Source organism: Hippichthys cyanospilos, chromosome 20 (assembly GCF_059441005.1).
Source record: "Hippichthys cyanospilos isolate Australia breed blue-spotted pipefish chromosome 20, RoL_Hcya_1.0, whole genome shotgun sequence".
In the NCBI taxonomy this organism is placed as follows: Eukaryota; Metazoa; Chordata; class Actinopteri; order Syngnathiformes; family Syngnathidae; genus Hippichthys; species Hippichthys cyanospilos.
This window is the reverse complement of record NC_142388.1, coordinates 3,037,020-3,060,679: the sequence shown is the minus strand read 5'-3', so window position 1 is coordinate 3,060,679 and position 23,660 is coordinate 3,037,020. Positions and strand designations below refer to the sequence as shown.

Here is a 23,660-nt window from a genome sequence, read left to right as displayed (position 1 = left end):
TCTGTTGTTGTGTTTTTACTTGACACTCTCCACGCGAATGTGCAGTGAACCCCAACTATTTTGCTGATTAAGTGATTGTTTTTGTGTGTGTGTGTGTGTGTGTGTTTTACAGTATATAAGCAACTCCAAATTCAGAGTTGTGCACCTTCAGTTGAGCCACAACATATCAGGGAGTCCTGAGGTGTAATTAAGAGCAAGAAGAAGAGGCAGAAAAGGTCCCCAACTAATCTCCACAAATATGTATTGTTCTCACAGAGCAGCGAAAATAATTGGTGGTGATATTTTTCTATACTTTGGGTTGCTGCTCCATGCGTTTTGCAGCAGTGGCTGCAGTGTTTTCAGGGTATCTAAAAATATCTTAAAAAAAAAAAAATCCAATCATTTAAATGTAAGGTCTTAAAATTTCTAAAATTCTCTCATATTAGGTCTTAAATACAGTTTTTAAAGGTCTTACAAAACTGTTGTTACTTTTATTCAAAACATGTATAAATTTCAGTCTCGCTTTGAAATGCCTCAATTTTTGCGGATGTTTTAACAGTATTAAATGTAGGCTGCCTGTGCTGCCCGGTCAGAATTTATCAAAGACCCTCGTTTTGCTTTTCATGAGATGACATTGTACTTGTTGAATCTCAGATTTTTAGCATCTGAAATCCCTTTTGGAAAAAAAAAATGCAAAAATCACTATATGGAATATGCACTTGCTGCAAAAAAAAAAAATTTCCTCCTCAAGGATGAGCTGCATGTGTTGTAAACAGGGTGGGGAGGGTCCAGAAACACCCTGGGGTGCAGCGTCAGTCATGATGAGGTGATAAGGTGACGAGCAACATGGAAGTCGTGTGAGCACACGCGTGTCTGTCCACGGGCAGCATTCCACATCTGTACAGTCTGTTATTGTACGTATGTACGCACTGGGCAGGATCTGACACTTTTAACTACAGTCGCGAGTGCGAGGAATGTGCTCCAGTATAGAGTAATGCAACAATAGCTTATTCTCTTCATGTGCCTGTGTTTATGAATCCTCTTGAGTGGATGACAGACATGTTAATGAAGAGCTACCGTCACGGCATTGCAATGCGATAGAAAATATCGGCTTTAAATTACTCAACATGCCGAAAGTTCCTGACTTACTGCATCTTTTAAATGCAGTATTGTGCTACGAGAAATGTTCCAAATTTGGTTTGAAGAAAAACACCATTACCTCCATGCTAACAAGTAAATAAAGGCTACATTAGCTTAATGCTTATAATGTATAAGGAAAGGCCCTGTCACTTTAATGCTTACATATAAAGAAAGATTCTATTCGCTATTGCTAACATATAAAGAAAACCCCTGTTACCATAATTCCACCATTCTGTATAAAGAAAAGTCCTGTTAGCTAACGCTAACCTATAGACAAAGGCTCTGTAAGCTTAATGCTAACATAAAAGAAAGGCCCCATTAGCTTAATGCTAACAGATAAAGAAAGGCCTCATTACTGTTGTGCTAACGTTGAAATAAATGAAAAAAATAAAGGCACCGTTAGTTTCCTCAGTCAACCGGAACTACAGTGTTTTGTGTGTATGCATTCAGACATTTGATAGCATTTAAATTCTCTTTAGTTGGGGAAATTGATGGTGTGGGTTTTCTCTTCTCATTACGGCTTAGGCATTTAAAAAAAAAAAAAAAGTCACGCTAGCTTCAATGTGCGGGCCTACAAGAGCCAACATGACTTTGATGATCCAAGCTGTCGCTTGAAATTCCAGAGTAAATGGCACGTATCTCAATCCCTCAATTAACGGCGGTACTCAAACATGCCCATTGTGCTCGTGTGGGTTGTCACATTAGCCTTAAATCACAGGCTTTACATTGGCTTCAGTGAGCTTGTTCGAGAAATTTGATGTACAGTATAAGCAAACATAGGCAGCTTTACTATTTGCTGATTGTGCAAATTGACCATCTGTGTACAAACACAATCTATTACACTTCTTAACACCAATCAGATAATTATAAAAGACATTAGTACTAGATTTTACACTTATCTGATCGGCTGGAACGGGGGGGAGATATTTTGCATCATACCAAGGATGGTGGGTTTGAAAGTCAATGCAATGGAACATTTCAAATTTGATTTTAAGTGTGTGTTTTTGTACCTTAAGTTGTTTTGAGTACGCAGGAAGTGACTGACACCTGTTCAGCTGCGAAAAGTGGAGCTGTGACTGCAGTCATTTCTACGATCCTCTTTGTAAGTAACTTCGGCTTACTAAAAAGAGTCAGTATAACACAATTTAGAAATACGTTGCTTCATGTTCCAATCAATTTGCTCTTAATTTGAAAAAAAAAAAATACTTTTCCTGTCATGGTGTTAAAATCATTCAATGAGATTTGATACCTGCACAAACCCTATCAAAATCTCGCGTACCCCCTAAGTGCCTTCTTTTACCTCCAGGGATGCACGGCTGTTGAAACAGGTAAGCCAAAAATTACTAAAGAAAGTTGTTTTGTTTGTTTTGAAGCAAGCCATCTATTCATTTTGAATGTCTAATGTTTTTGTGGACGCAAATGGAATATTTTACTTGTATCTTCCCAACCAATTGTATTGCATTGTGTGAGGGTGTATCCTCCATCAGCACCTCAGTGATGCTGCAAGGCGTGGAGCCTCATGTGATTCTGGCAGGAGGAGGAGGAGGGTGCTAAAAGAGTTGTGTCTCTCTCTCTCTCCCTCTTCATCCCTCCAGGTCACACGCCGGTGCGGTTACTCGGCACACAGATCGCTCTTTTATTTTTCCTGGAAGCGGGGGTGGGATACTGACTCGATTCCCCCAGGCAAGCCATCCCAGAAGCACCCGTCGCTCGGCCATGGGAGCAGAGAGCTCAGCGCAGCGGGACCTCGCCCGGAGCGGGGAGGAGGAGGATGCTTCATCCCCGGCCGCCGAGGTGGCGGCGCAGCAAAGCGACGTCCTTGACATTAAGGTATGCTTTGTTTATGGTTTTTTTTGCTTGTTAATCACGTTTTACATATGCAAACACTTCTAGTAACACACTACCTGGCTTGTGTGTGTGCAAATTTTGACTGATTTCATTTGTATTTTTTTGCTGAGTCATGCTGGAGAGTGGCAGTGTCCCGCAGTCATAAAACACATTTAGAGTGCAAACACTCAGGGATGCAGTGAGCTATATACTTTATATATAGCGATATACTTTATTGGGTTTTAAAGTTTGGTATTTTAGCCAGAAACCTGACGTCAAATCAGCATTTCGCGGGTCACATAAAATGATGTGGTAATATATATAATAAGGTAATATATATATATATATATATATATATATTTTTTTTTGTCTTATTTTTGGCTTCTGTCGGAAGAAAAACATTCATGGGAACCTCACATCAGAATATAACGTTAACCCATTCACTGCCAGCCCAGTCAAAATGGATCTTTGATGTCTATAACCGTCAATGGCAGTGAATCAGTTAAAAAAAAAAGCTGAAAATTATGAAAAATAAGTGTGTTAGTGTAAAAAGCAATCATATCTGCAGCATCGCGAAAGTACAAATGTTAAAAACATCGGCAATATTAATTTACTAGATTTATCCATGAAAACAAATACTTTTCATCTTCAGCTTCAATTGCTGTGTGATGCATTCAAGTGTTATAACAGTAGGTCTATTTTTTACCTCATGACTTCAAAATTAGATAAAAAAACCTCCAAACAAACAAAAAAAACCCCAACATGAATAATTTACCTGAAGCCTCTCCGCTCAAAAGCACCACACAGAGGTTTGTTTTTACCCGACACGTTTTTCATTTGACTCTGTATGAACTATCACCCCCACATGTGATCAAGCGCCTGACTCAGCATCTTGAACCCGAGTGTAAATTACTCAACGTCGTGCGAAGGAATATTTGGAAAGCGGCTGCTAATGACCATGTGTTTTCACCACCTGCTCTATTCGCACCTTCTCTCACTCATATATTCTATTGTCCTCAACGCATTGACGTTTCTGACATTTCGCCTGCTCTCTTTGCACCACAATTGTTTTGTTGTTTTTAATTCAGTTGACTTTTATCCATCGGTGCCTGGTCAAAAAGTCACCCTTTTTTTTACTTTTGTATCATAGTAGCTTGGATATGTCTTCATAAAAACAGATTTGAGCCATGAAAAATACTGTGACAACGAGGCACTCTAAAGCGGTTATGCCAATGTGAAGTATCTGCTCGCATGCTGGATGTTTAGTCAAATTTTATAACAACTATGTTGTCTTTTTCCGTGTGAGATTCACAACAACGAGTCACTCTAAACGCTATCTTGCCGCTGTAATAATTAAATATAATAATTCAGGACTGTCGACTTTTTTAAGAGCGTCAGGTCATAAATTGACACCTTCTTTCTTCTTGAAAGGTCAAATGACACAAATGATTGATGCGGGGTCTTGAGCCACATTTTCCTCTTGTGCGTTTCAGACTTATCTCGAATGGTCGCCGCCATGTTGTTGTTGTTGTTTGTTGTTTTGCGCCCCTCTGTCAGACATGTTTAAGTCATTGATTGAATCATCATGCTCATCACAAGATTGTCATTGTTCTTTTTTTAACCTCGGTTCCAAGCTCATACTAGTTTCATTAACTTAATAGAAGACACCGTCACATGTCCTCGTGCTGTACAAGTTTAAAGCCAAACAATATTGACAAACTATTCGAACTCAAGTCGACCTGCGCCAAAGCCCAACTTTTAATTGTGATGAAAGCGCTTATTGATGGAATGATTGCGATGGATTTTGTTTCTGGACACATGGTGGACTATAAATGACAACGGCGTTGATGTCCATGAAATCGATGTTACTGTATTTTATTGGCTGGGCTTGTTTATTGGCGCCGATATTTGGTATTTTGATGAATATCAGCATCGGATTTTCAAAAATCCTGATGGCTGGTAATAGAGCACTTTCAAATTGTGTTATCATCAATGAACCATTTATTTAATTTTTCATTTAACTTTATAAGAGATTCTGCTGATTCATTTGACATTTAAGACATTAAGCTGACCTGAAAGCTACTTGTATTTTTTTGTTTTTGTTTACATTTTTATAAAAATATGGATGCAGGACTGCACCCAGAATTTTTGGTGTGTGACAAGGGTAACACATCATTTTAATTAGGGGTGTCAAATTGCGGCTAAACGTGAGTGTATTATTCCTTAATATGATATTTACAGCCAAAATAATGAAAAAATGAGAAATTTAAAAATACAGTCAGTGTAAACAATTTATGGAAGAATATAAATGGTTTAAGGAAACTGCATGCTTAAAAAATACCAGAACAAACCTGGATGTAGATTGTCTAAAATGTGTTTTAAAAAAAAACATGCAAATCTGAAAATGTTTTAAAAAATATGCTTAAAGGCATTTAAACCAAATTTAGTCACTGAAAATAAATATTGAGTGCACTTATTATTATTATTATTGGCTTCCTTGACAAGTAATAATTGGTATCAGCCCTGGAAAAAAAAACATACAAGGACCTCCAGTATTTTTTTCACGTTTTTGGGATGAATTTATGGTGGCTGGATGAAGGCAGCGTCACATGACAAAAGATTAAGGAAGATAAATGAGCGTCTGACATCCAGTCAATAAATATTCTCCTCACTTGCATGGAAGAATTTAAGCAATGCTCAGCCTTCTCACAACTTGCCACCTCAGACGACCTCAGAAGTTCGGTGAGCTGGCCTTGAGTTTTACAACAAAATGTAGCATGAGATCAATGCTGTACATAACATGTTTTGATGCGTATTCATGTCGGCTTGCTGTTTGTGTGGTTTTATAACGTATCTCAAACGAAACCATGCAGCTGTACTAACCTGTGCAACAGGAAGTGGTCAAATGGAGGAAATCAGCTGCTTGGGGTGGAGGGCACAAAATATAACCACAAACTAAACAAGCATCAGCATTTGAGACTCTTAGGAGAGTATATTAGTTATAAAACACTGTCAATGCCGTCCTCTTTACTCAAAGCAAGCCAGAGCCATAAAATGAACAATTTTACAGCAATGGCACATTCTGAGAAATCGTAATGTTTATTTATATGAGAGTTGCACTCCGCATATTTTGGTCAACCGTTTTCATTGTACTATTTTCTTATTGCATTATTTTTGCTTATACAGTACTATAAAATCAATAAACGATATACCTCGCTACATAGTATAGCAATTGTGGCCAATGCGATGTCTTAGTGGGAAAATAAAGACTTTCCTTACAGAAGAAAAAAAAATAACACTTAAATATCTCGATTTGTCTCTGTCCTTACAAAGGGCACTAGAGTAGACCGTAACTATTCTTTGCACATCAATAGCTCGAAGCAGAAATCGTTCGATATCGTTGTTTTGAATCGAAAATTTATGTATAAAAGACCCAAGAATCAATCAAATCTAATTGAAAACCAGTCGGATTCTTACACCTAATCGTAATAGCCATGCCTCTTTCTGTTAGCCAGTCTATGGCATTTCCAATGAACATCAGCATTAAGGCAGCTCATTTATATTCAATGAAATTACAAAGGACACCAGCTATTCGTGGGGGATAGAAAAAGAATAAAACCACTTGAATAAACTGATGTTGGGCCCTTTCCCCAAACAAATGAATCAAACAAACAAAACGCTTTGGTTTTATGTCAGCTTTGAAGTAATGACTATTCACAATCTGTAAATGCAGTTTTAGACAGCAGCAGATTTAATTTCATAGATTTATCTGCTCCTTGTTATCACTTCCTGCCTGCTTGTAATTACACGGTAACGACCCGAATCCGCATTACGCTCGAGCTTCGTCCGACCCGTGCAGCAAAAAAACTGCCATACGAGCGGGATGTCAGGTGCTTATGTAACAAAATGTACACCGATAAAGCCCGCTACGTTCCTGTATAATGAGCGGCGGCTGATCAGACACTACAGTGTCTCTTATTATCCTTTTTAGCAGTTGGGAGGGGGGAGCGGTCAAACAGAAGAACCATTGAGGATGGGTTGGGACAGGGGACAGACCCACCCGGGGGCCCCCTGTGTGTACCGGCCCAAAACAAGAGGAAGGAACCAGCGTGAGGCGGAGTATTAGGGTGGAGGAGGGTGATTTTGGGTGGGCGAGGGGACCGGGGCAGAGATAGAATAAAAAGGGCGTCACGTAGGAGAGCCACATGAATCAAACAGTTGTTCTCCTGGGCCAGTGAGAATCAAGAGGGGGGCCTGGGGGGGTGTTGAAAGTGAGTGAAAGTGAAGGAACAAGTACTACATAGCAAAGCTTCCTTCTTACCGGTTTTCTTTTTGCACACTACCTCTACTAGTGAAACCATTTTGGAATGACAAGTGCATATTTTTTGGGACGCGCATCTGCGCTCGTACTTTAGTACAGTGTTAGTTTTTGTACCACCAATGCTTGAAAGGACTACTGCAACATGTGGATCACAAATGGTGTCTCCCATTTAATCCGTGGGAAGCAAATTCCCCCGTCCCCCATGAAATTATACATATGTGCAATAGTATTTGGACATATGGCAACCACAGGAAGAAAATTTGAAGCGTATTTCACTTTTCCAGAAAGATTTCTGGCTCGCAAACAAATCTAGGTGGAGCAATCAGGTTCTTCCGCACCAAATTCATTTGAGCATGCTTTTCCTTTGTGCAGTTTGGAATAGAAAACGCTAATAGTTGAACACAGAATTGTCCAAATGTTTTTTGATTGAGATGATGAACTGTTGCTAGCCAAAACGACAACATTGAAAAAAGTCTTACTGATTAAATAAAAGCTTGACAGTTACCTTTAATGTTTCATGGCGCTCTTCTATTGCATTTTGCATTGGGTTTATACTATCCTAGCATCATAATAGTATTTATCTTATTCTACCACTACAAACTAGAGTTTATCTTGTATCCCAGCATTCCGCTTTAATGATCTGGCACGTCCTCCAAATTGGCATAAAAACGGCATCAAAAAGTAGACCGTGGTGTGATTTCCTTCAATTAAACTGTCTGGACTTCGTTCCAACTTCATTAGTCCCTACAATCCAATTAAGTCTCTAATTAAGGATCAAAATTAGATAACGTTGATAAGAGCCACATTGGAATTTAAAATAAAAAAAAGTGTTCTTTGATCATAGAGACAACGTGAATAATGTACTTTGTATGTACTAGATGTGATGATTGTTAAATGTTTTGCTAGTAAAAACAGGCTATAACAAGTTTTGCTCTGACCAACCAATCAGGTAGCCCAAAAAATTGTGATGTCATCAGAGGCCATTCCGCCGGCCCTGTGTGAACGTTTGTCAAATTTGATTGGTGAACAAAGCAATCCCATTGCTAATTAAATTACATGGGCTAGCACCACCGATTACACCCGGACAGAATAGATTGGCACGGCAACACATAGAGGCTGGAATCTGATTGGACAAAAAAATAAATGAATAAAAAACAAGAGAAAAACTGAAGGCAGTGCAGCCACAAGGAACACGACTGCCTGCCTCGCCTGGGGCATCAAAGTTGCCACCTTGATGCAACCAACACGTGTATGCAAACTATAACGAGGAGTCGCAAGATGAATATGTGATGTGACCGTGTGTTTTGATAAATACAAAAATTGATGATTGTTGACGCTCTGACTCTTACCACGGTGTTGTTAATAAAGATTTAATTTCTTGTGGACGTTCTTTTGGATTCCCAAGTAGTGTGCTGTATAGCTTTTCCAACTTCACCTAATCGATTAAAAAAAGATAGTGATAAGTTTAAGTTTTAAAATGATGTTTTGAATTGATGATGTATAGCTTCAGAGTGGCATATTTTGGCACATCATCCGCAAACCAGGCTGGTTACAGCGTTTCAGACCCAATCAATCGGAGTGACAGCAAGAGTTTGTTGCGTCAGCGTTTTTATCTGATGCTGCCTATCATGAATAAACATTTCAGTTGGCTTCCACTGCCCCTAACTTGAATCAACTGTGATAGTTTCCATGATAAAACAACACAGTTATACAGTGTAGTTCTTTGGTGCCTATATATCACAAAATTGCTGAAAACCATGACTTTTTTCTGAATGAAACTCTGCAACTTATGAGGACATACTTCTTGATAGGGATGGGTGAGTAACGATACTGGTATTGATATTGATGCCTTATTACAAAGATTTGGTACTCACAATGACAGCCAGTACTGGCATTGGCCACCTGCTTGTAGCTATTTTACGATCAGGAACTGAAATGAGAAATTACAAAATTAGAAAATTGACAACTGCTCCTCAATTTATGTCAACACAGTTCCAAATTGCCTCAAAATGGTGGCAAAACACTACTTTTCTCTAAATTAAGGTCCTCAATTCATTGTATGGTATGACAGGTTGGGCCGGCATGATAGAAGCTGAAATCTGATTGGCCAAAACAACTTAACTGAAAGCAGTGCAGCGCAGATAAATGAAACAAAATAAACAGGTTAGCCTTTTGACAAGATGATGAGAGTATTTATTTTTTTTTTGGATGTGTTAGTTATGCCCCTGGCAGAAACGTACGTGGTCCACTGCATTCCCTCCCAGCCTACTTCTCTTTTTATGCCCATCCATATTTCATCAGTTATGGTCCTGATGCAGCAGTTAAGAGCTTCACTGAGCATGGTGGATGGTGATGCGTGGGGTGTGTCTTCGTGTGTGTGTTGTGCGTGTGCACGCGTGCCAATAAGAGTTGAGCCATTTCAAGGACAGAGGGTGAGTCATTGCTCTGCAGCTGCTTCGCGCTTGAACAGACAATATTCAGGTGGGCGTGGCCTCTCTAATCCGCAGGCCAAAATGTCTTAGGTGTACACTATAAGTTGCATCACTGCAGCGCCACACGCTTTGAACTTTCTTTCGATTGCTCCGACTCCACTAGCACCTTGCGGCATGTGGAAAAGACTCCAGGCGGGTTCAATCAGTTTGAAAATCAGCCAGTCCAGCAGAGATGTTCTCTAATCAGATTCACTATGTTGCCAGATGTTTGTTCACAAATCATGTCCAAATATCTCCATCTGTGTATTCTTATGACACTATTCCACTTATACCTTAGCTAGTTGATGGAAAAAGCATGAAATGCCGCCTAGGAATGCATTTTGAAGGGATCCGTTATTTTCATCGTTTCTGGACATGTAAGACTTTGTTTGGCGGGACAATAATTAGGGAGTCCTTTGTCTCCTCAAGGCATCCGAAACAAGATGTCTGACTACTGATTAAAAGCATGCTTTTAATTAGTGTCCAGCCTTTTCTCCAGTCATGCGATGCCTATCATGTGTTCATAGATTCTTGGAGGTCAACAAATGGGTGCGTATTTGTTATTTCAGCCCAGTTAGAGAAGCAGCCCCCCTGGGGTCAAAGACTGGCCAGCGGTCCCGATTAGCAGCATGTCCCGAGAGGAGGTCTTTCCCTGTCGACCCGGCTGTTGTTGTTTGCTGTTCAAGTGCGGCCCACATAAAGGCGAGTCGGTGATGAAAAGCAGACAAGCAAGCGGTGGGTGGTACGGAGGCTTTGGGTTCAGGGGTTAGCGGCACTGATGTAGGTAGAGCACGACTATGACAGGTGTTTGCTCCGTTTGCTTTGCATCTCAAACGCAGTAAAAGGGCACACAGCTGTTCACGTGCAAAAATGCACAAATGCACTGGAAGTACATCAGCCAAAACATAGAAAAAAAAAGAATAAACTGTTGCCAATAAATTGATTTCACGGGAGCTTTGACGTTAGGTTGAGGCCTACAGTTAGCTAGCCATTCCTTTGATGATCTTTATTACGTCTTCCTCAATTTACGCACAACGACCACACTAAATACACTAATTCCGCTCTACCGCTCCCAAATCTAATCAAATATTATATTTAATGTAATGTTATAAAGCGTGAAATAGCAAAAGTCTAGCAAAATGCGATAATGTCGGTTTTACAGAACTTAGCATGCTAACTAAAGCCCATGGTAATAAGAAAGCGACCAAGTAAGAAGAAAGTTCTTTTGTCCAATGCTAGCTATAATAGCAGTTAAAAATAAAAGGTGAAACAGTTGAACAGTTAGTTGTTGTTTTTTCCTCACTCAACCACGCAAATGGCCTCATGATACCCCAAATGACAAAGAGCCTTTTTGTGGTTTTATCTGAAGTACTTCAGAGCCCAAATCCACTTAGCAAATCACGCTAACCTCAATTAATTTGCTTTGTTTGAAAGCCTTTTTTTCAAATATCAACTTCACAGGCATGAACCGTAATCCCGATCAAGCAAATTAATACTTCAAAACATTTCGAGACTCAGTCTCAAGCTATTTATGAATTAATTCCACACCACTCCCAAACATCTGCTTAAAATGTCCAAAAGTTCTTCGTTTCAGCACTTTTTGCACAACTTGCTAGTTTTTAAAAGGACCTGAACCACAAAAGCAACAACCGTTTTTTTTCTGACTTGCATATGAGAGTTAATGACTCGTGGAAGGAGTGAGAGTGCGCTTAAGGGGCCTTGTCGGGCTTTCATCTTCACAGTGTACACAGGTCAGAGATAATAGATTGTGGTAATAGATTAGAGGCAGGTAGGGGTGAGTAGACATGAGGGAGGATGCGGGGGAGTGAGTAATTCTGGATGAAAGTGCGACTTTCGGGCGACTAATTTTCTTCTAAAAATGTTTTCCCATGCACTACTGTTTTTTAATAGCAAAGGTCGTTTATTTCCTATTAAAAGTGGTGAATGATTGCCATTCATGATACCAGCTATGCTAACAACCATGAATGCTTAAGAAACTTTTCAACTTTTGAATTGATCTTTCTGATTTTGGAGACTAAATTTGCTAGCCAGTCTGTACAACATCTGAGTCCCCAGAGAAGCTGTTTTATTTATAAGTATTTCCCAGCTGACTTTGGGCAAGACACCCCAGTTCTTCTCATATTGACAGACAGGAGCATTTAACAGCTGGCCTCTTGGTTTTCATTAGCATTCCCTACTTCTTTGTTTGTTTTCGAGGATATAAATCTCCTCTGCCGGCCTTTGCGGAGTGATTTCGGAGACAGGCGGTCGTCACTGCTGCTGTAGCCAAGAAGCAATTGAGGCCCAGTGCAATCAAAGACAAACAAATGAAAGCAGGGACTGAAGAGTACGATGATTGACGAGATCATTGTCTTGTGGCGCTCACCAGCCGAAGCATTCGGTAATGTGTAGTGCTTATTTTCCTGTGAAGTGTACGTTTTTATTTGATGTTTTAAGACGGAAGGATTTTTGCACCGGGTCGGCCAAGTAAACAGCAACGTTTCATTTATTAGGTACAACATTTTACTGTAAAAAATGCAAAAGTGGTGAAAATGTGTGTTTGGGAGCACACAGCTGGATAATCATTGTCAGTAGTGAATAAGTTTCCTGCGGGTGGAATGGGACCAATTTGAAAGGAGGAACAGCTCTTCGTGTGGCCCCTTGACACTGTTTTGCATTATAATGTCAGTAAAAATCCTTTTTTTGTGACTTCATTCACTTGGCTGAGGTAGGCTCTAGCGACCCTCGTGAGGATAAGCGGTCAAGATGTTTGTTTGTGTTTGTTTGTCTGTTTTGTGGCCGGCCAGCATTAAATGACTTCAAGAAGGGGCAAGGCAGCCACATGTTAAGAGGTTCGGCTTCAGTAAACAAGACGTTTCACATCTTGGTTAGAAATATCAGTACCAGTCGGTGTTAACTCATTCAGTGCAATGGATGAGAATTCTCATCTTTTAAAATAGTAATCACAATCATAAATCTACACATAAATATTACGATAATAAATATTACAAGACGACTGCTGATGTTTCTCCGAAATAAAAGTCACAATAAAAGTGTTGAAAGAACAATCCACCCATCTTGTTTTCTCCTTGGTGGTTTTCCCAGAACAGATGTTAACGGTCTAAGTCTGTCTTTCGGTCTTTGTGGTGCACCACTTTGACCACAGAGACGGGAGAAAAATGCTTAACCGGTGGCCAAACCTCCATATTTTCTGCCTGACAAAAGATTTCAGTATCAACTTTTTGGCTCGGTTCACTTTTAGGTCAAAAATGTGATCAAGGCAAATGATATTTTGTTGAAGATGAAAACATTTTACTCATTTGGGCCACACTGAAAAATACTATCATTCTTTTCCAGACACACCTTTGGGCCTGAGGAGGTCCAAGAAAGCACCATTTGAATGAGGTGGAGTGACAAAAGGGAACAGAGTCAGGTGTTGGGGGGGGGCAATCTTTGGAATGTTGGAAAATGGGGGTTGAGGAATCCTGGGAATGAAAGTCATGGGATGGACTAGGGCAGGACGGGGGTCGCCGCAGGGCCAAAGGTCTACCGAACAGATCACGTAGCAGATCTGATGGGGCATGCTGATGGCTGGAAAAAGAAATTTGCGAGGCTTGCAAAATTCTTTGAATTTTTCAAGTTGGAAACTTTCCAAAGGAATTTATGGGGATAAACCAGAAATGTACAAAATTGGTTGGCGCTCAATAGGGAATTTTAATTTAGCTAGGGAAAAAATAATATCGTGGTTTTTTTTTACCAGTGCCCTGATATATGAAATATTTTTATCATTGTCATTTTCCATTCACATATCTTCACGTCACGTTAGATTCTTGCCATTTCTCAGCGAGGTCAGCAAACACCGAGGAGCATTCCAAAGATGTTTTATCGGCAATCGGACATCGTAAATATTCCCGCTTCCCAGGCATCTGGAATGAAGTATTAGAGGTGGGGTAACAACTGATGGAATCTACGTCAAATATATCCCTCAAAATATTTGCACCTGCCAAAAAATAATAAAAAAAAAACCTCTCCTTTTAACCGTTCTGGTTTTGGTCTGAGCAGCTGTACGTTTGCACATACAGTATGTATCCAGTCCTGTTTGTTTTAGAGTTTTGTAAAATGGGCGTGATGGAACCATTGCATTCCGCGGCCGATAATTTACACTCCTTACAAAAAAAATCACTTTCACAAAGGAAGGTATTTCTGTTTGTGGTTTGTACCTTTTATTCTCATGCCAAGCTAAACAGACTTGTTGCAAGATGGCTTCAAAATGGAAACGGTGCATCCTTTCTAGTGAAATATCTCTTCCTGTTTCTTTCAGCCTCTGCAGAAGAATGGCCAAATCTCCAGCCTGACTAGTCTGAACGGACACTCGGAGGACAACACACTAACAGAAGGTGTGTGTTTTCTCGGCCTTGCGTGCAAATTAAATGGAGAATCTACTCACACATTTCACGAGATTATTCTTCAAATCGTTCCAAGAAATAAGTGAAAGAGTTCAACAACCGCACTTCACCCAGTAAATGGTTCAAATATATCCCAAAATTTATCTGCCCAGCCTATAGCTCAAGTTACAACACATTACGACACAACACCAAGATATGTTGGCCCGGTTTGACTGGAAAAAAAAAATCTCACAGGAGGTACATGATTAAAAAAAAAGTTGGGGACCATTGCGCTATCATGTGATCGGCTTTGTTTTTTGGGTCTTTTGGAACATCAAGGGGGGTGTTTGTCTTAAAAAAAAAAATGTTTTAGCCAAAATATCCTCACACAAAAAGGCTACAAATGGAGTTTGCACAAAGATAAGAACACACATCGAGGGCATGTGTGCCGGTGATTTAATGCGTCCAATTTATTTGGATTGCCCGCCTCCATCCTCAACCTGCGGTGTTCCGTCTCCGCAGCTGCACGTGTTTATTATCTTTGCCGTTGCTATTGTGTCAAGCTCTGTCTGGGAGGGCCGCAGGGGCGTGTATACACCCTCCCTAAATATTTAGCAGGCCGTGACCCGGGCCCCGCGCAAAGCAAGCCTGCGTGCTTCATAATACGCCGTGGCCCAAGGGAAAGCGCCGGTAACCCAACACCACTTAAAACGCACACAAATGTCACATACCGCGCTTTCAAAGAAGCATTTTAATAAGCTATTTCATTAAGCGGCGGTTTTCATTTATAAAGTAACCCGACACCATCTTGTTTCATGCGCAGCTTCACTTTGGACGAGGTGATGACGCCGCTCGGGAAAAAAATTGTTTGGGGCTTTATTAATTGATCAAATGAAGGGATCGTGTGACAGTCGATTAGCATTTCACATCGTGTCGTCCTTGTTTCTCAAAGCAATTCTTTGTTCATGGCGATTTTTTTTGTGTCGTGAATTACGGTTTACATTGCGTAATGGAGTAGTAAACATACATTCAAACTGGTTCAAATAGTGTAGAACATCAATTTTTCTCAGTAGAAATAATATACATAATAAACCACATAAACCACTGAAATGTAAATAGTGGGCCGCAAATGCCCCCCGTGCTATAGTTTGGACACCGTTGATTCAAAGTGCTTTACCGAACGTACAATAAAAATAAAAATATTAACAATCATAGAAGATAAAATATAACATATCAAAAATGGACCATAGTTCAATGTTAATGCTTCTTTCTATCCATAATATTGTGTGAGAGCTGTCGTATGTATGTAGCGATTGTATGCTACTGTAATTTCCATCTATGGTGTTTTGCATTAGATGTTAGCATTATGCTAGCAGACCTTTGTGAGACCAAATTACACAACATCTTTTCGTTTTTTAAACATACAATGTCATCTTTTATGTGTAAGTTTTAGCGTAGACTTCAACTCACAAGAGTTTTTAGCAAACATGCTTCAACTCTTGGTGAACAAATTTCTAATCCAAGAGTAAAATCAAATGCAGATTTTTGAATCCGTATTTTGATTGAGTTTGTTTTTATGCGTTCAAATGTTACATTTGCTGGGGACACAAGTAGGAACACGACTCACAGACATCAACCCTTGCATTCGCTAAGCTAACATAACAATGAATATAGCATAGCATGCTAATTCTGGAATTAACAAGCAGTTATGCCAAGAACTGTACAATTTTCACCCTCTGAATGTTCACTGCAATCTAAACCAAAGTTGTTCAACCCATACTAGTGATATTATAAATCCTACTAGTTAGCATTTACAGTAGAACTTCACTAGTAGCTCACTAGAAGCAATAATGCAGATGCTAGTGTGCAAATTATAGAAAAACTATACTAAAGGGAATTAGGTGGATAAACAACGCTCAAACATTTTCCGAGCTTGCTAGAAAGCTTCAAGGTTGCCGGCCAGAAGGATCATGGGGAGTGAAAGGAAAAAAAGAACTATGGACACAATGGGAGATAGAGCGAAAGGTATCCCAGGCCTCCTTGTACCCCCAGTGTGGAAGCTGATAAACTGTCACTGTGGGAGACGGGAAGTGCAATCTACCTGATAACAGCCAAACACAACAAAAAAGACAAGGCTACACATCAAAAGGCCCCCCCCAAAAAAAGCAACACACACATCAGCACATGATGTTTAACAGTCCTGTGTCCATCAGAAAAGTATTGAAATTGTGTGGTTGCTTTGCCATTATTCTTAGGTCAACAAAACCCATCTTTTAGAACTTTCCTATATTCCAAATCTTTAGTAGGCGTGGCGATTGTAAACCCACAAATAAAAAACCCAGCGAGGTCGCCATTTTGTTCAAAGTGGCCATTTCCAGGCATACCTCTAAAATGAACATGTCCAAACAATTGTGTGTCTTTTAATCCCAAACAAATCCTCAAAAAGTTTCTGGATCGCCAACAAATTTCAACCTAAATTTTTCATCTATTTGAGTGATTCTAAACTGTGAAAATATTTTCACTTGTGTTAACGCGTGTCAACGCAGTATATATAAAACCCGGTTCTTTGATAACGCCCCTATAAGGTCAGAGCTTGACGAAACGTCCAGAGCTCTGATTTCCATCCAATTCTCCATACACATATCAAATCCTTCTTCCAAAAGCAAACAGCAGATTTACGTATGTAATGGGAAACTATTTTACTCATTATTGGTGGAATTTAATTAAACGGTTATTTGAAATGTTATCAAAATCTGAGCGTAGCCGACCTACTCTAGGTCACGATGCCTCTGCACTGCTATGTAGACTATCTAAACTAAACAAATGGGGTCTGTTTCCATTTTGATGGATGCATTTGAAACTTTGTACGAGGCAGCTTTTGATGATAATTATTTATTTTTTAAACTGCATATGTAGCATAAAATCAGGAGAGCGCAATGTTGGACTCCATTTTTTATTTCGTTGATGAAAGTGATCATTTTCTGTTTACCAATCAACCGTGTTTAGCTTCAACAAGCAGCAGGTTGTTTTGAGTGTGGCTGATATGTTGGGAAAAAACACATTCGTCCACTATTATTTTGTTTTTTCAAACCTGCTTGTGAGCGCGCAATTGTTATAGTTTATCGCTTATTTGTTACCTAACCCTAACTCTTTGTTACATGGATTTGAATGAATGCACATGGCCTTTCAGACTGAAGTCACATGACAAAAAATTGGGTAAGAATTGAATTCAGGACCACATATCCAAGCGTTCTGGGTCGCATTTGAAAATATCGGATCTGTGTCGTTTACACTACCGTTAAAAGATAATTTACCGGTCACAGAGGGCAAAAAAGTCTGAATTGGGTCACTTCAGGCTGTAGTTGGAGCGTAGTCTCTGGTGGTGAATGAGTTAACAAAACTGCCCCAAAAGTCAAGACCGAAGAAAATGCTCCTGCTAAATCTCGTTGTGTAAAATATGATGTCTGTATTTCACTCAAATTGAGCAAGACTGATTTTTCCCAGATTTCCAATTCCATGAAGAGCTCTGATTGGCATTCCATCGTGCTTTTCCAAGTCAGGCATCCTAAATAATCCCCCCTTTTTTGAATGCGGTATAAATACGGAGCTGATGGTTTTATAGTTTTTCAACTTCATAGACAAAAAGGAACATAATGAATAACAAAAGAGGACACATTTTTGATCGAGGGCTGCTTCTTGGCAGCGAGGAGACTGACTGCAGCCTGATGAGTTCATGTGCGCAGAGTGAGTCCAAAGAATGACGTCGTTGACGTAATGTATTGGCCCGGTCTTGAGCGTCCCTCCCTGATGGCTTGCAGGCTGCAAAAGTGGACAGATGTTGATTTTTCGGGGGAGGGAAACGAATGCTGACGCTGTGATTTTGGGGAAGATGTGCCGACAGTTGAGTCAAATTGAAGGACTTTTGGACATCATTTATCAGTAAAATGGTCTGTAACCGTTTAAATACGAGCTGAGCCATCGACCGCATGTGTTTCTTGCTAAGTTTGCGGCCAAAAAAAAACAACTTTACGTGATGGCGATGTTTACGTACACAACAAGCTAGTTACAACAACGATTTTTCCCGACCTTTGTTTAAGCTTTATGTAAAGAAATTGTCAATATGGTTGCATTCACTTTGAATTTTACATTTTCATTTTCAGGCTTCAAACCCTAAATCTAAATGCTAACTTCCAACCCTTAGCTATCTGGGTAAGGGTAACAAAAAAAACATTGGTTCTCAAATTTTCACAGGGTTTCTCCAAGTATCAGTACAATTATTTTAATGCTTTTTTTGGTTCTCAAATAATCATAGCGTTTCTGCAGGTATCAGTACATTTAATTTCATGCTTTTTAATGCTAGACAAGCCAGAAATCAAGTAGCTAATGTTTTACGATCTGTCTTCTGGAGTTGCTGAAAAAATAACACCTAGTTCTAAAGTTTACACATAGCAACTGAAAAAAGGTTGCGAACCAATGCCGTAAACACTTACCCCCAGTCCCAAACCTCCAATTCATTTATTTTCCATTAACATAATGCCAACCCCAATTTCCAACACAAACCCCCTTCCATCAACCCGAAATGGCAACTTCTCTAACTCTGAACATTAATCCTAAAAAACACCCAGACCATAAACTTTCGGATCGATCATATAATCTCAAATCCCTTAACCCCAAACCCTTCCCAAATCTATAAACCTAACCTTAAAACAGCGCCTTAGCCATGCCTTTAACCCTCACCTTTATCTCCTTAAACCAGAAACCCGAACCTTATCCCCAAACCCTTGTAGCTTTCCAGGAATGACAGGAATCCATTGCCATGACAGTCTGATTGTCACCCAATTAAAAATAGACGAAAAGCACATTTCGACCGTATGGTTATAGATCCTTTTACCAGGAACCCTAGAACCCTACCCTAAACCTCTGGTTTCCAAGGCCTGGAAGATCATGATGATAATTGGACAATATGATAGTCTTGATCGTCAACCAAATGAACACAGGGTAAAGTAATCATTCAACTGTATGGCCATGGATGTGATCCAAGATGGACTCCTTCAGAATTGGCTCTGGAACAGAAGAGTGTTGCGTTCATGGTCCCAGCATATGCGGCCTCTCCCTTCAATTAAACCATGTGCGGTGCCTGCCAATCCTGGAAACGTCACAGTAACGCAAACCAGTCGTGGTTCTGCCCATATTGCTTTCACATTCCAACGGACGGATCTCATTGCACGCTGCATCGGGTTTTTTGCACAAACAACACTCGGTCGGAATGCTTTTATTAAAATCTCCCGTATAATCAGACACGAGTGATTTTTCGTTCCCTTTGAGCGAGGAAAGATCATTGAGGAAAGTGTTAGCGAGTTCATTTCAGAGCGGAGTGCTTGAAAACTCACTCAGTCCCGCCCACCAAGTCAGTCCCACGAGATCCATCATCGTCTCGTCCGTCTCGGCAGCATGTTTTATTTAGCTGTTGGCTATGACGAGAGGGTGCTCAAGGGATGCCCATCAGGAGAAGACGAGATAGCGAAACGTCTATTAGGAAGCCGTCGTTTATCATCGGCTGTCCAACTCGATTGGACAGGAAGCCTTTTTGTCTTCTTGCCAGTTTCCACAGTAGCAAAGAAGGGAAACGTCAATATTCGCTTGTCAACCTCTGATTTGCTCAGATATCTGGTTGTACCTCAGATTTTGCCAAGCAACACAAAACAACAACTCGACCATGTGACTGCTTGTAATTCTCAAATCGAAGTCAAGGTCCAGTTACCGTCGGATTAGACAAAAACTAAAACATCCGCGGACTTGCCAAAGAATTTGATCCAAACGACTGTCGGGGATGAATGAATGCAATTCCAAGGAATCATTATTGAAAAAATTGCATCGTAAATACGCTTTCCACGATTATGGTACAAAAGTCGTCAAAGTACCGAACCCGCCCCGGGGCTCGCTCATATCTGCGGGTGTTTCTCTCTCATCTTTCCCGGCATCAGGGAACCTAATCTCCTCCGCCTCAACCCCTAACCTCCCCCAGGCATAAGGAGGCTTGAGAGAATGGAGCAGGAATGCGGCCCACCCCTCCTTCTACTTCTGGAGGAGACCCCCACTCTCTCACCCCGTACTATGCCATCATCACATTGAGCAGACTTCTCTATCAGTCCCCCCTCGTGGAATTTTATTGGCATTTCTATACATATTAATGCACTCACGAAGTATCGGATGACATGTTGGGATCGGCCAAGTCCTAATGGAAACCAAAGCATAGGGTTAGACTGTAACCAAGTTGCCGAATGAGATTAAGTCGTGAAATCGAGCCGGTGGAGAATCTCACATTAACCCATATTAACCCCTTCCCTGCATATACTTGGGGTTAAACGGCTTGTTTTGTGCCTGAAGGTAAAAAAAAAAAAAAAAGGGGGGGGTTGGAGGTAGTCTGAAAATACAAAATAGGGTAAACCCTGTTCGATCGTCAGTTTAGAAAGGTTCCTTTAATAAGAATTTATGATTTTATGAATTTAATAGATACTAATACACTATAAATATATCATATACATTACTGTGTATGCGTTTTAACAAAAGCAGAAATAGATCAGTAGAATATGAATGGTCATATTGTCATATATGAAATGTCAATTTTGCGATTTCCACAAAACAAGGTCTCGAATTGTATTTCCCATCAGCCAAAAGTTTCAAATTCTAATCAAAATGAGTGAATAGAAGGGATACGTAGACTATGCACGCCATTAAAAATTAAATATGCTGAGACTTTAAACATATTTTTATCAAAACTAAGGATTTCAACCTGGCAACATTCAAATAGCTGTAACTTTATCGATTTTTAAGATACCTATTTTGGTTGTTTGGTTTTGGTGATGCATTTGATGCAAGTGATGCATTTTCAATTGACACCAAATAGAGATATTTGTTTTTAAAGGTATTAAATTTACATGAAAAATAACTTATTAATCAAATTTATTAAAGAAAAAATATGAACCCTTTCCTTCTAAAAGTGGCTAAATAAATGGACTATGCAATTAAGCAAGTGATGCACGAAAAATAAATGTTTCGTTTACGTTGAAACTGATTTAAATCAGTATACATAGTTTTTGTCTGAATTTTTTTTTAATAAATCAAACCTTTTAACTCATTCAATGCCAAGGATGTATTTTAATGTTGTTTTAAGAGTCCAGACATTCAATCCCAGATACTTAAGTATTGATTTTATAATCCCAGAAATTTACCGATAAGTTAATACTTAAGTATTAAATCAATACTTGAGTATCTGGGATTGAATGTCTGGACTCTTAAAAAATGTGAAAATACGTCCTTGGCATTGAATTAGTTAAGTATGAAGTATTAAATAGTTAACTATCCGGTATTTATTGTCTGGACTCTTAAAAAACATGAAACTACGTCCCTGGCATTGAATGCAATCCCAAATTGATACTTAAGTATTGAGTCTTAAACACTTACGTATCTGGGATAGAATGTCTGGACTCTTAAGAAAATGTGAAAATACGTCCCTGGCACTGAATGAGTTGATAAATATTTGTTGGGCTGATTTCTAAAAAAATTGAAATGAATTAAAATCGTAATCGTCCAGTCATCCTGTTTTATTATATTTGGTAGAAGACATAAACTCTAAACTAAAATACCGGCTTGAGCGCAGGAATGTTTGAGGAGGGGTCTTGAATTGTTGCGTGTGTGGGGGTGCACGGAGAAATTGGGAGGGTGAGGGGGTGTTTGGGTGGAGGCGCTTTTTGTTCCCTGCAAAGACGGGCCATGACATCATCTCGGGACACTCACACACACACACCAACACAAAATAGGCTCCCACTCCCCCTCTTTTCCAAGAAGTGTCTCCACGACATAAATGGCGGAAAAGGGAAATGAAGCGGACAAGTGTGCGAAAGCGCTCGAGATCACAGAGAGTTCTTCGTCTTTCCTCCTTTCTCACGCTCCTCGAGCTACTGTCCAAGAGTTTTCATTTTCGTAAACGTGGCGCTGAAACGAGCGGCGTAATTAAGCTTGTGCAATATTTTGGGAAATTCTTTGATCTTTAAATCAAATGCAGTTCACGTCAAAGAAAAAGCACTGAAAGATGACACTGGGGAGCTGAAATTTCACCCAAATGATAACATGTCAAATTTCAACATGGCACAATCACTTGCTGGAGTGTGCCATCCTTTGGCTAGAATAATCAACAGTTAGCATGAATGTTAGCTTCTTCAAGTTCTGTTTTTTTTTTTTACTATACAAATAATTGTTAGTTTGAGTATAAAATCCTACCAAATGCGCCTTACTGAAAAACTATCAGTTTGATTCTTCGTCCCAAAGTGAAACAAAGAGGGAGGATTACAGTAAATGGACAGAGCATGTATAGATGTGTAGGCACGCATGAGTCATATGGAGGAAGTTGGGGCGTGAAAGGAAGATGGGGGGGGGGGGGGGGGGGTCAAAGCATGCACTCCCACCATCAACTTTGATACATTCCCTGCTGTGTGACTGTACAATGCTTGTGGAGATTGACATATTTACTAGATGTGTCACTGCATTGATTGAACATTTCAGCAGTGTGTCATGCTGAATGAGTCTCTTCCACAGACAGAAAAAGTACATTCCATTGAGCGTATTTGCACTTTGTACTTTTTTTAGATAGTAGTTACTGCCTAACTAAAGAAAAAAAAAACAGAGTGAGAATAATTTAAAACAACCGCAAAGCTTTGAATTAAAGTTTGCTTGTTAATGCTAATGAATGTAATGTATGTTAAAGGGTTCGTGGTTCTGTCCGTTTGCTTCTTCTTCGAAAGAAAAGATATAGGAAAAACTGTGAACCACCTAGTGTCCAAAATTTAAAAAAAAAAAACAAACAAACTCCAGCACCATTTTACTTTGCTCAATTCTTTGCACTTCACTGCACTCCTTGTAAATAAGTCATACTACCACAAATTTTGATTTGAGCATTTTTCTTCTTCTGGATAATTGCGTTTCATTGGATTTGTTTATTTTTAGTCCATATTATTATGTGTTCTATATAAATATAAAATTTATGAACAGCTGGAAAGAGTATTATTTTAAAAAATCCATTCATTTCATGCAATTAGAGGGAAAATACTTTATTAGGTTACCTGGGATACCAAAATGTTACTAAATTGACTATTTGCTCCCAAATCTAACTCGACTAAACGTGACTAACTCGACTAAACGTGACTAACGTGTCTCATCCTCTGTTGATTAAAAACCCTTGCGCTCAAGGTGCTTTAATCATGCAATCTACAGCGTTCCTCAAAGGAAATTGCATCAGCGACACCGAAATCAAGTCGATATTCAAAAGGTGTCGAAAAACGAGAGACGAGGTAGACGCGTATCCGGATGACTTGGTCTCGCAGACGGCACTCGATTTAAATTCCTGTTATCACCCGCGCTCATAAATTCACACATTCCTTTGGGGACAATGTGGAAGATTACAGATCACGACTACAACGCTGTTTACCTTCAGCATTTATCTGCATTCCGTCTCGTCTGCCCCCCTCCCCCTTCACACAA

The 23,660-nt window shown here is 39.7% G+C and overlaps 1 protein-coding gene across 1 annotated transcript in view; it reads left to right on the top strand.

Moving 5' to 3' along the window:
- Window positions 1-2,718: 2,718 nt before the first annotated feature.
- The window catches only part of akap12b (A-kinase anchoring protein 12b), a 31,800-nt gene continuing 10,858 nt past the window's right edge, over window positions 2,719-23,660 (top strand). Inside the window, exons 1-2 of the mRNA XM_088403763.1 lie at window positions 2,719-2,949; window positions 14,060-14,135. Coding sequence (XP_088259889.1) covers window positions 2,836-2,949; window positions 14,060-14,135 — 190 coding nt within the window. The 5' untranslated portion in view covers window positions 2,719-2,835. The remainder of the gene's footprint in view (window positions 2,950-14,059; window positions 14,136-23,660) is intronic.